The 13810-nt window shown below is 42.6% G+C and overlaps 1 protein-coding gene across 2 annotated transcripts in view; it reads left to right on the top strand.

Annotated features, from left to right (window-relative positions):
* VPS35L (VPS35 endosomal protein sorting factor like) overlaps positions 1-13810 on the top strand; it is a 143135-nt gene that overhangs the window by 62645 nt on the left and 66680 nt on the right. For both annotated transcript variants that reach the window (XM_084882709.1, XM_084882708.1), the window contains exons 13-14: positions 2682-2759; positions 3188-3310. In XM_084882709.1, the coding sequence (XP_084738835.1) occupies positions 2682-2759; positions 3188-3310 (201 nt within the window). The remainder of the gene's footprint in view (positions 1-2681; positions 2760-3187; positions 3311-13810) is intronic.

Genomic DNA, 13810 nt, shown 5'->3' with positions numbered 1-13810 from the left:
TTCTTTTTAAAAAAATTAATTTTATTGATTTTTTTTTTTTTTTTTTTTACAGAGAGGAAGGGAGGGGGATAGAGAGTCAGAAACATCAATGAGATAGAAACATCGATCAGCTGCCTCCTGCACACTCCCTACTGCGGATGTGCCCACAACCAACGTACAGGCCCTTGACCGGCATCAAACCTGAGACCTTTCAGTCCGCAGACCGACACTCTATCCACTGAGCCAAACCGGTTTTGGAGGAGAGTGGTGGTTTTTCACTTATTTTTATAAATTGTGGTCAAAGGAGGAGATGTAAATATAAATTCCAATGGTGATATATTAGAGAAGCAGGAGAAAGCAAAGCAGCAAACCTCTGGGATTGGATAAAAAGTAAAATGATAGACATGTACATCTTTGACATAGGTGGGTGCAGGATAGGTAACAGGCAGCAGTTTATAACAATGAGGGGGTTTGTGGTCTCTGCTCTGGACCATCAGTTGTGCCCTGAGGAATCTGGAAAGAAGGGAGGTTACATGTTACCTGAACATTATTCCAAAGGTATGTTATAGATAATGACAGCAGGCTCAGTTAAGATAAAAATTGATGTTTGTCAGGGAAGATACTGGCATAGGACAGGACTACCCACCATAAACTGCTTTTTAATTAAAACGTTTTCATTTCAGACCACACTTTGTGGTCACTTTAGGTCTGAGTTTGCAAGGCTACCATGCAAGCCTTCTCTGACACATGCTGATGTGGTCCCTTTCCTCCCCACCAGCCAGTGCATTAATTCCCCTGATTGAGTAGTTCCTAAAAACTTTTGGCAAAAAGAATGAGACAGTGCACATCAGTAAGAATTCTTACAGTTTGCAAGTGGCAAAAACCCAGGCAAAAAGAGATTGGTTTGAAGAGTCTCGGCATAGTGTAGGCACGGCTAGGTCCAGGGCCTTAGAGCATTGCCAAGATTCATGCTCTGTCTCCCTCTGCTTAGTTTTCCTCTGGATTGACTGAATTCCGAGGCTGCTATTTCCACATAGTGACCCATAGCAGCTTCAGGCTTTCATCATTCAACGTAGGAAGCCCTGTAGAATGGAATCCCTTTTCCCGGTAGTTCTAGCGAGTCTCCTGGCTGATTCACAGTGAACCATCTTGGGTCACTCGTCTGGTACTCCTCCCTGGAACTCAGGTTGGCTGGGTCCTGCTCTGCCCCAAGTTCCTGATCTGAAAGTATGATCCCCACAGACAGCAACAGTGAGACAGGACAGTGGGTGGAAATCATGAGCAACTGCCAGTGTTCCTCCAGGTAGAAATCTTTCAGGTCCATTTGGCTGATGGGAAGGGAAAACAAAACAGCAAAGCAATGAGTGGAGCTGAGTGAGGGGGTGTGGGTGGGGGGAGGGGCGAGGAGGAAAGTGTGATTAACGCCTCTTCTCAGTCAAGGCCCTTCTAGCCCATGTTACTGCTTGTCCACTGGACCTGTGTTTGCTGTCATGGAACAGATCATCATTTTCTTCCTCAGTTATAATTAAGTGGAAGGAAAGACTATAGAATCCAAACATAGTAGAACTGGATCTGACAGCCATAGAGCTGCCCTTGGAACTTAACACCCTTGAGTTGCATAATCCTTCTCAGGAATTCCTCACAGCCATCTACAGTAGAAATCCTCACTACTGTTAGTTAATCTTGGAGCTTCTGGGGAATGAGGAGAGTAGCTGTCCCTGTTGGCAAAAACCAGGCCCCAGAAAAGCAACTTCCTTGTGAACTTGATTTTGTGCTAAAGCCAGCGAGTGTTTGAGCAGCATAAAGGACCATTGCGATGCTTCACTTTGTTTTAAGCACATGAGCTCCTTCTATAGCTCAGATTACACACTTTCACTCAACCTCAGCCTCTGGCCACCTTCTCTTTGATAGCAAATTCTTTCAGCTGAAAATGCTAGTTTTTTTCTTAATAATGAACATAGGAACCAGTGGATTATAGCAAAGAATGAATTCATATATTTTAAGAATGCAACAATGAAGTCCCAGTTGACTCTCTTACATACCATAATCCATGTATGTTTATCACTTTTCAGAGAGGAAGAGAAAATTGTACCCACAACCTTGAAGTACATTCCTCCTTAGTGGTATATTGATTGTCCATCTGTTCAGATTTGGCCATCTGTTCAGAAATACATTCATTACATCTGGGAAACTGCAAAGATGATTACTGCAAATATTGTCCCTTATTTATTAAAAAGAGCTCTGTGCGCCCTAGCTGATTTGGCTCAATGGATAGAGCGTCAGCCTATGGATTAAAGGGCCCCAGGTTTGATTCTGGTCAAGGGTACATGCCTGGGTTGCGGGCTTGATCCCCAGTAGGGGGTGTGCCAGAGGCAGCCAGTCAATGATTCCTTCTCACCATTGATGCTTCTATCTCTCTCCCTCTCCCTTCCTCTCTGAAATCAATAAAAATATATTTAAAAAAAAAAATAAAAGAGCTTCTGAGCTTTCATTAAAAGGCTTTTTAATGAAAATGGTATATGTTTATTTGAATAACAGGTAAATAAAAAAGAATAAAAATGAACTTTCTGGACTTCTCTCTGCCTGTACATAACAACATCTGTGTGTATATTTTTTATTAACAAAAACGACACCATACTGTGTATATTACTTGCTGTCTGTTTTACCCATAGTCAGGGTTCTTTCATTTTGTTTGCCTGCAGGTGGGAATGGAAGTAGCCCCACATCTGAAAGAAAGTCTAAATAAGAACTTTTTTGACTTCCTCCTCACATTCAAACAGGTAGGAGAACAGCTAATTGATGTAGCAGTTGCTCTGAAAGTTGAGGTTGCTTATGCTCTTTAGATGTGTAAACCCTGGAAATCACACTGGCCTCCAGCACAGGCTATTGAAACCTGTTGATGGCGCTCATCAGGCAGAGCTGAGGTGCATTGTTGACAGGAGGCATCTCCAGTTGATCAGACTTTCTAACGCCTGCGGCTCCGTCTTCTCGGTCTCCTGCTTTGTGCAGCGCACATTTCCTGAGCAGCTCAGCTTAGTGACATGGAAAGCTTTGCTTGTTTTCCTAGTTTTGAAAAAAAGCCCTGGAAAACCAGGCCATTTCTGTCAGTGTCACCCACATATGCACAGACATGCAGTTGTGAGCTACATGCGCTCTGTTTCTCATGCTCCTTTCCCTCGTGACTAAGTGTGTCTTTGGTCTCCTGTAGATTCATGGGGACACAGTACAGAACCATCTGGCAGTCCAAGGGGTGGAGCTCTCATCCTACCTCCCCTTGTACTCACCTGCCATGGACTGGATCTTCCAGTGCATTTCCTACCGTGCCCCTGAGGTAAGTGCCATGCGCGTTGGTATGATGTTCACATTGAGGGGCAGTCTTGGGCTCCTCTCTCCTGTTCTATGGGATGACCTCTGCATCTGTGTGCCCCGTAGGGTAAATGGGGCCCTTTCATTGCAGAGGGCTTACCACTGTGGCTGGTCAGTACACAGCACTTTTCCTAATTGTCTTGTTACAACTCTGAGATGGATGTGTGGAAGTACTTACAGGTGGCCACACAGCTAAAAAGTGGTGTAACTGCACTTAAATCCATGGAAAAAGTTTATTCAGTGGTGGGAAAGAGAAAAAGGGGCCTTTTCTACAGAACAAGGATACATAGTACAAATCAAAACTCAAGTATACCTGCCCTTCCCCAGAAACTGCAAACCACATTGGCAGCCCTGAAGAAAAAGGATGTAACTGACTAAGCAATCCCACTCTTAAGAATATCGCATAGAAACGATTGGACAAGTACACGACCCACATGCATATGTGTGTTATCAGAGAAAACATGTCTCGCCTCCCCTGGTTACTGCTGGGGATAAAGTCCTTGCAGTATCAAGAAAAGGAATTTTCTGAGACACGTACAGGAGGATGTGATATAGCAGCTTCATTTTTTGTGTGGAATTACAGCCCTGGGTATTCAGAGTCCCATTTCCCTAGTCCAGTCCTGGAAGAAATGTTGCTGAGATTTTAGAGCTAAATCAGAGCCAGTGTCCCGGGTTTCCTCTCCATATTGGAGCGGGGCTCAGTTTCACACCAGACTAGTTGCAGTCCATCAGTCCTCTTGAGTGTGGAGGTCTGAATGGCTGTGGGCCAAGCAGGACCATGAGCCAAGTGTGCCAACAGGAGCCAAGAGAGCGAACTTCTTTGTTCAGGGGTTAGTGTCCCAGATCTTCCCGTGCTTACGTGGCCTTTCCCAGTGGCTTCTGCTCCAGGTGTGACTGACGGCAAGTACGGTCCCTATGTCATCCACTTTTTTGGGCATGCATCTGTCTGCTCTATGTTGGATCCCTGCCCATGTTTTAGGGAACATGCCCAGAATGTCTGGTCTTTCCTTTGCTGCTTTTGTTATTAATTACTAGTTAATTACAAGGGTATTGTTTCCCCCATAGAGAGAAGGAACCTCTTTGTAATCTTACAAAGGATGAGTAGACAAAGGTCTTTATCTTTTTGTGGCTGCTCCCTGTTTTTAAGGGGCATAGTCCTGCCAGTCCCAAGACCCAGACACTCTCCCCATCTGACAGAGAAGGAGCAGCAAAAGGGGAATGAGCTGCATGCAGGGAGGAGGGGTTTTGCAAAGTCCAGGTCTGTCTGGTGTCCCTGGGAGATGGCATCCTTGTTGTATTCAATAAATGACAAGCTTGACCAGAAGTTTAAATGGCATCATTCAAAAGTGAGAATTACAGCAACTACAGGTCATGGGAGAGGTAAAAACCCATGTGATAAAGGGAAAGGCTAACTTTCAGTGTCTCCCATTAGGTTAGGGAGTAGTTTCCTCTGTCTGAGGCCCACTTGTCCACCATACTTAAATTAAGCTAAGGGAAATAGTCTAAGGTTTCCCCGTGAGAAACTGTGGGCCTTTCTTTTTTCTTTCTTTTTTTAATATATTTTTTATTGATTGATTTTTTCGCAGAGAGGAAGGGAGAGAGATAGATAGCTAGAAACATCGATGAGAGAGAATTATCTACCAGCTGCCTCCTGCACACCCCCTACTGGGGATGTGCCTGCAACCAATGTACATGCCCTTGACTGGAATTGAACCCGGGACCTTTCAGTCCACAGACCGATGCTCTGTCCACTCAGCCAAACCGGTTTCGGCAACTGTGGGCCTTTCTATGTGGGCAGAAAAGGGAAAGGAATTTCAAGAGAAGTATATACTTTATTGTCTCAACTCTAAATCCAGACTGTTGAGTCCATATTTCAGGAGACAGTGATACCGATTGCCTCTGTATTGAGGCCTGTATTGTTTGAGCAAGTACTTAGGTAAACAAGGGCAGAAGCATACATTCTATGAAAAAGAAGGAAACAAAATATTAATATTCAGAGCAGATCATAAGCCTGTGGAAAAGACTTGCAGATGCAAGGCCCATGATGGAATGAAAGAACACAATGACGATGAATTCGATGGGATGCTATGGACCCTTTAAAATGGTGGTGACTTGTGCAGATCTGTCTCTCCTCTCTTAAGGGTGTTCACAGTACAGTGCTGAATGAATACAGGAGGCTGTACACACTGCTGTGATGTCCTGAGTGTAGTGGCCTAGTGTACAGTTGTGGGCTCTGGAACTTGGATGCTGGGCCTGAATCTCTTCTGTTTATAACCGTCCAGATAAAGTAGAGGCCAAACCATGTCTGTAACCACCCTGAGCCTTTCCATCTGGAACAAGGGAGCAGAAGAATTCCACTTCTAATCTGGTGCATGGATGAAACCTGCCAAACCATTTGCAGTGCTTAGGGGAGTGCCCATGTGTGGGGTTGGAATGACTGTCCTGTTGCCAGGATTGCAACATGGTTTCTGTATTCCTGAGAGTGAGCTGGGAGGGTGAGATTTTACATCATTTTTCTTGGCCTGTGTTTTCTAACTTTTCAGCAAGTATTTTTTTATAGTTTGAATTTTCCAAATTCACTAGGGACATCTTGTATTTCAAGTGGGTTTATTACTATAAAATAAATTGGTTTTTAATCAAGCCAGTATAAACAGAGGTTATTTGAAAGGTGCAGGCCATTCTCTGCCATCAAGCATAGTCTCAGTAACCACATGCTGGCCAGGCTCCTGGGCAGAGGTGGTGGGAATTTTGCCTGTCCACAACCACCTACCTTTCAGCTAAATGCCTGGGACCCATGGACAGACGGACATGTTTGGAAGTGAGGACACTTATTCTCCCCCTTATTTTAATGAAAGGCAAAATCAGATGTAAAATAAAATGCTTGTGTCATAAGGTGTTCTTCCTTTTATTTTAAATTCTGATAAGCTTTGATTCTTAGGGCACTTAAAGAAGGAATGTGAGGAGTCTTAGAAAAAACTAACCATTTTCAAAACGCATAATGGATGTCAGTGTAGAGGACGGTGTGGAAAATGTATGTGGCTGTATGATGCCTAGAAGCTCGGTGACAGTGGCTGGGATGTGTCGACAAAGAAGTTAGAGCTGTGTGTGTCTTAGCAGGTCCTGCCTCCAAAGTAGGGGGTGGTCAAGTTTGGCTGCAGTATTTGGTTATATCCAAGACAGTCCAGGGAAACCCAGCAGAAAGGAGAGCCATGTAGATGCGAGTGAGGAGTGATGCCTTCAGCCACAATATCTGACATCCACAATTTCTCATTGAAATTGAAATATAAAATACCTTCCCCCCAAACATCAGAGTGATTCAAAAAATCTTTCTTGTTGTTTGATGACAAGCTTTTCTTCCCTTTACAATTAAAACTATAGTAAGTTAAATAGGATTATGCTTCCCATTTAAGGCACATTCTACATATTCTATATAATAAAAGAATAATATGCAAATTGACCTTCATCCCAACACACAAGATGGCTACCCCCATGTGGACACAAGATGGCTGCCACAAGATGGCCGGCAGGGGAGGACAGTTGGGAGGGACCAAGCCTGCAAGAGAGGACAGTTGTGGGTGATCAGGCCCACAGGGGAGGACAGTTAGGGGTGATCAGGCCTGCAGAGGAGGGAAGTTGGGGGTGACTAGGCCTGCAGGGAATGGCAGTTAGGGATAATCAGGCTGGCAAGGGAGCATTTAGGCATCAATCAGGCTAGCAGGGGAGTGGTTATGGGTGATCAGGCTGGCATGCAAAAGTGGTTAGGGGCAATCAGGAAGGCAAGCAGGCAAGCAGTTGAGAACCAGCATTCCTGAATTGTGAGAGGGATGTTCCAGATTGGAGAGGGTCCAGGCTGGACTGAGGGACACACATCCCCGTGCAGGAATTTCATACACCGGGCCTTTAGTGTTAATAAAGGCGGGATCTGTTAAGACACACACAGCTCTAACTTCTCTGCCGACACATCCCAGCCACTGTCACTGTGAAAGTGGACATCCTTGTCTTGTTCCTGATCTTAGGCAAAACGTTTTTTAGCTTTGACCCTTGAGCCTGATATGGATTGTGGTGTATTATAGTACCCTTTATTATGTTGAGGCATGTTGCCCTCTGTTCCTGCTGTGCTGAGAGTTTTTATTAAAAATGGCTGCTGGATTTTGTCAAATGTTTTTTCTGAATCTATTATCCTTCATTTTGCTTATGTGATGTATCACATTCATTGATTTGTGACTATTATACCGCCTTGCATTACTGCGGTAAATCCTACTTAGTCATGGCATATGATCTTTTTTTTGTTGTTTAAATATATTTTATTGATTTTTTTACAGAGAGGAAGGGAGAGGGATAGAGAGCTAGAAACATCAATGAGAGAGAAACATCAACCAGCTGCCTCCTGCACACCCCCTGCTGGGGATGTGCCCTCAACCAATGTACATGCCCTTGACCGGAATCGGGCCTGGGACATTTCAGTCTGCCAAACCGGTTTTGGTCATGTGATCTTTTTAGTGTATTTTATGGATTTGACTTGCTTATATTTTGTGGAGGATTTCTGCATCTATGTTCATCAGGAACATTGGCCAATAATTTTCTTTTTTTGTAATGTCATTAGCTGGTTTGTTATCAGGGTAGTGCTGATCTTCTAAAGTAAGTTTTCCTTTCTCTTTAAATGTTTGAAATAGTTAGAGACTAATAGGTATGAATTCTTTGAATGTTCGGTTAAATTCACCTGTGAAGCCATCAGGCCAGGACTTCTTTGTTGGGAGTTTTTTATTACTGCTCCAATTTTGTTAGTTGTTACCAATCTATTCTATTTCTTCTTGATTCAGTCTTAGAAGATTGCATGTTTCTAGTAATTTATCTATTCCAGGTTGTCTAATTGGTTGGCATTTATTCATAGTATTTCCAGATATTCCCTTGATATTCGTTTGTCACCTATCTTTCATTTCTGATTTTATTTATTTGGGTCCTCTACTACTACTACTACTACTACTACTACTACTACTACTACTACTTCTTCTTCTTCTTCTTCTTCTTCTTCTTCTTCTTCTTCCTCTTCCTCTTCCTCTTCCTCTTCCTCTTCCTTCTTCCTCTTCCTTCTTCCTCTTCCTTCTTCCTCTTCCTTCTTCCTCTTCCTTCTTCTTCCTTTGTCGTCGTTGTCGTCTTCCTTCCTTCCTTCTTCCTTCCTTCCTTCTTCTTTCTTCCTTCTTCTTCCTTCCTTCTTCTTCTCCTCCTCCTCCTTCCTCTCCTCCTCCTCCTTCCTCTCCTCCTCCTCCTTCCTCTCCTCCTCCTCCTTCCTCTCCTCCTCCTCCTTCCTCTCCTCCTCCTCCTTCCTCTCCTCCTCCTCCTTCCTCTCCTCCTCCTCCTTCCTCTCCTTCTCCTCCTGCTCCTCCTCCTCCTCCTCCTCCTCCTCCTCCTCCTCCTCCTTCTTCCTTCTTCTTCTTCTTCTCCTTCTTCCTTCTTCTTCCTCCTTCTTCCTTCTTCCTCCTTCTTCCTCCTTCTTCCTTCCTTCCTCCTCCTCCTCCTCCTCCTCCTCCTCCTCCTCCTCCTCCTCCTCCTTCTTCTTCTTCTTCATCATCATCATAGTTCTTCTCTGTTCCTTTTCTATTCTGTTGTGTGTTGATGACTCTTTGTTGTGCTGTGTTTGGATTATTTTCTTTATCTCTTGTAGATTTGTGATTTGTGATTTTCATGTGCTTCAAATATGCCAAGCTATTTCCATGCCAGTCTACTTTAAGTTGATGGTCCCTTAAGTTCGAGCACATTTTAAAATCACTACTATTTTTACTCACCTTCTCTATGTTTGTTTTCTTTTTACTTTTTTAGTGTGTGTGTCCCTTGATTTATTGTTGAGATTATACATGATCTTTCTACTTTTGTACTAGCTTTATAGTTGATTGATCCACTTCTTTTACTGTGTCTTTGTCAGTGTGAATTTTTTCATATATATAATTTTTTTTCCATAAAACATATACAGTATATGTTAAATATAAAATGTTTTAAAATGTGTTTTTATTGATTTCAGAGAGAGGAAGGGAGAGGGAGAGAGATAAAAACATCAATGAGAGAGAAACATCAATCGGCTGCCACCTTCATGTCCCTTACTGGAGATTGAGCCTACAACCCAGGCATGTGCACTGACCAGGAATCAAACTAACAATCTCCTGGTGCATGCTCATGATGCTAAACTGAACCACATCACCTGGGCTTATATATTTTTACTCGTATTTCTTTAATCTATTTTTTCTACTTAAAGAAATGCTTTTAACATACTTTACGATTCTGAATTAGTGGTGAACTCCGTTAGCTTTTTCTTGTCCTTCAATTCTAAATGATAGCTTTGCCGTGTAGAGTAATCTTGATTATAGATCTGTGCTTTTTATTACTTTGAATATTTCTTGCCATTCTCTTCTGGTCTGCATGGTTTCTGTTGACAGTCTCATGGGAGCTCCCTTGTCAGTAACTAACTGTTCTTCTCTTGTTGCTTTTAAGATTCTCTCTTTGTCTTTTATGTATGGCATTTTAATTATGCTGTGTTTTGTTTTGGGCCTCTTTGAATTCATCTTTGGGACTCTGCTTCCTACATATATATTTTATTTCTTTTTCCAGGTTTAGGAGAGTTTTTAGTCATTATTTCTTCAAATAACTTTTAATCCCTTGCTCACTCTCCTATGATATGAATATTGGTATTCTTGATATTGTCTTAAACTGTTCTTCGTTTAAAAAAAATTTTTTTTAATTTTAATTTTTTGCTGTTCTTTTTTTTTTTTTTTTTTGATTTTGTTTTTTTGCCCCCCTCCCTCCCTCCCATACATACCCTCACTCCCCAGAGTTTTATGTCCATTGATTGTACTTATATGCATGTATACAAGTCCTTCGGTTGATCTATTATCTCCCCCAGATCTCCCTCCCCTCCCCACTGTAATTTGATAGTCTGTTGCTTTACTGTCTCTATATCTATCTTTTGGTTCATCAGTTTATAATGTTCTTTATTATCCATAAATGAGTGAGGTCATGTGATGTTTCTCTTTCATTGATTGGCTTATTTCACTCAGCATGATGTTCTCCAATTCCATCCAGGTTGCTGCAAATGATGAGAATTCCTTCATTTTTATGGCAGCATAGTATTCCATTGTGTAGATGTACCATAGTTTTCGGATCCAATCATTTGCTGACAGGCACCTAGGCTGTTTCCAAATTCTGGCTATTGTATATTGTACTGCTATGAACATAGGGGTGCATATATCCTTTCTGATTGGTGTTTCTAGTTTCTTGGGATATAATCCTAGGAGTGGGATTACTGGGTCAAATGGGAGTTTCATTTTCAGTTTTTTGAGGAAACTCCACACTGTTCTCCACAGTGGTTGCACCAGTCTGCATTCCCACCAGCAGTGCACGAGGGTTCCTTTTTCTCCGCAACCTCGCCAACACTTGTCGTTTGTTGATTTGTTGATATTGGCCATTCTGACAGGTGTGAGATGGTACCGCATTGTTGTTTTGATTTGCATCTCTCAATTTTTTGCTGTTCTAATTGGGTGTTTTCCATTGTCGTGTCTTTCAGGTCACTGATTTGATCCTCTGCTTCACTTAATTTGTTGTTGATTCCCTCTAGTGCATTCTTCATTTCAGTTATTGTCATCTTTATTTTTTATTGGTTCTTTTTTCATGGTTTCTATTTCCTTTTGCATGATTTCTATCTCTGAAATTCTCAATGAGTTCATCCATTCTTCCCATAAGTTCATTAGCATCCTTATAACCAGGGTTGGGTTTGAACTCTGTATATGGTAGATTGTTTATCTCTATTTTGTTCTTTTTCTAGATTTTTGTCCCGTTCTTTCATTTGAGATGTATTTCTTTGTCTCCTCATTTTGGCTGCCTCCCTGCGTTTGTATGTGTTAGATAGGGTTTTGTATGTCTCCAGGTCTTGGTAGAGTTGCCTTATGTAGAAGGTGTCTTGTGGGGCTCGGTGGCACAGCCTCCCTGGTTATCTGAACTGGGTGTTCTGGGATGTCCCTTTTGTGGGTTATTTGCACCCTCCTATTGTACTCAGGCCTCGATTTCTGTTGGCACTTCTGTGGGTGGGTTTGATCCTCAGATTGACTGGCTGTGAGGGATGGCTGAGACTAGCAGATGAGCTGCTGTGTAGAGGCCAATCCCACAAAGCTGGTCAGATGAGCTAGTTGGCTGGGGTTGAGCCTTAGTGAACCACCATGCTGTTAGCAAGGTAACAGAGAACACAGATTTGGCCCCTGCCTGTGCCTGGCTGGCGAGATGAAAGGAGAACTAAGCAAAGGAACAGTGGTGCTGCTAGTGCGTCCACCCCCGGAGAGAGTTCCCTGACTTATGCCCCTCCTGCCCTCACTCTGGAGTTAGTGAATTCATGCTCTCTGTATGCCCCATGTGCTTTCTGAACTACTGTCCATGCCTTAGGGTGGGCGAGTTTGTGTGTTGGCCCATTATAAGTACATTTCTCAGTCTCCTGCAACCCTTTGTCTTTCTCATATACAATTTTGACTGATTTTCACAGCCAGATGTGGAGAGAACTCTCTCCTGGCACCGGTGCTTTGGGTTGGGACTTGGTGTGGGGGTGGGACCTGCCCTTCACAAGGAGGGGTCGTCAAAGGAGGTTTCGCAGCTGAGCTACCCCTACTCTTAACCATCTCCCTGGGCTGTGGGCTCTGCCCTTCCCACGGCTCTACCCTTCCTCCCAGTCTTTCTGTGGCTTCTTCTGTATATCCTTAGTCATAGGAGTTCTGTTCAGCTCGTCTTCAGATGCTTCTTAGTGATGGTTGTTGTATAATTTAGTTGGAATTTTGTGTGGTTTTGCGAGAAGTTGGGCATAGAGCTTCCTGCTTAGCCATTCTGACTGAATATCGCACAAGTGTGTTCTTTTCATTCTTTCAAATTAAGAAAAAAAATCTCAAGAGAAAGAGAATAACATGAAAAATTAAAAATTTCTCCTTAGTACTTACTATATATAATTTCATTTTATTCACATTGAAGTAATTTATTTTTTTGAGAACTGAGCTATATTAACTCTGAATCGGGGGAATGGGCATTAGCTGTTAAGATTAGTTCATGATTTCCCCCCCATTTACATTTCTGCTTCAGTTAGAAAAATAAAAACAAAAAGATAATGTGCATATTTTTTAGTTCTCTTTTACATGAAGCAGTATTTATAAGCATGGGGGTTGGAAGGTTATTTAGTAAAAGCAGAACACACATTTGTGAGCAGTCTGGGTTACTTATGCATTAGTTTTGATGTAGAAGTGCAGTGCTGTCCTGACTTAACTTTTGTTACCTCTGCTTTTCAAGTGGATATATAATCCTCATCTGCAGACAGTCTTTAAAAATACTTAAAATTTGCAATGTAATAGTGATTCTACAAATCCATGTGAATGAAATGTCACACAGACAACACCTTCCTCCCAAGATAATGAGTGCATGCAAACCCTGGTGAAACAGTCTGATCAACTTATTACAGCAATGTCAGTGTCCTGGCTTAAATAATACACTATATTCATGGGAGATGTAGCCTCTGGGGAAAGCTGGATAATGATTACCCAGGACCTCTGCTATTTTTGCAATTTCTTATGAGTCTGTAAATGATCCAAAATAAAAAACTAAAAAAATAAAATAAAAATCCACCCATTAGTGGCAACTTGAACAGCAGTGTTATATTTATGATATGGTTTCCTCAGGCATCTATGCTAATAATAGCCTAGGTGGCATCACACCTTCACATTGTCACAAGATGGCTGTCACAAGATGGCCACCTCACGCGGAGGAGGCGGGTTGTAGCAGGGAATGGCAGTTGTGGGTGATCAGGCTGGCAGGGGAGGGCAGTTAGGGTACAATCAGGCTGGCAGGCAGAAGCAGGTAGGGGTAATCAGGCAGGCAGGCAGGCAAGAGGTTAGGAGCTAGTGTTCCTGGATTGTGTGAGGGACGTCTGACTGCTGGTTTAGGCCTGATCAGTCGGACATCGCCAGAGGGGTCCCAGATTGGAGAGGGTGCAGACCGGACTGAGGGACATCCCCCACCGTGCATGAATTTCGTGCACCTGGCCTCCAGTTAAATACAATGATATAGATTTGTAGTATACTAATGTGGGAGGAGCAAGGCCCGTGCTAGATTCTTTAGTAAAAAAGGCAAGTTGCAGCCCAGAATGTGTACTACGATTCACATTTATAAAACAGCAACAAAAATATTAAACCTCGTGGTTTTACAACAAAAGCTACATATTCCCAGGGCACAGACAAAGATTTAGATGATACTGAACATCATAGTATCAGCACTGGGGAGTCCTGGGACGTAGAGGTTGGGAGATGGGCATTTGCTTTGTTCCTGCTGCACAACAGGACTGTTTGAACTTTTGACCATAATCATTTCTTATTTTTATAATTTTTATAAATTAAGTATGTCAATAAAGAAAATGTAGGGGCCTAATAAATCCTATGGCTCTGCTGTGTGTCTT

This window comes from Pipistrellus hanaki (assembly GCF_964339955.1).
Source record: "Pipistrellus hanaki genome assembly, chromosome: 4".
Classification (NCBI taxonomy): domain Eukaryota; kingdom Metazoa; phylum Chordata; class Mammalia; order Chiroptera; family Vespertilionidae; genus Pipistrellus; species Pipistrellus hanaki.
This window is presented reverse-complemented; position numbering and strand designations above follow the sequence as displayed.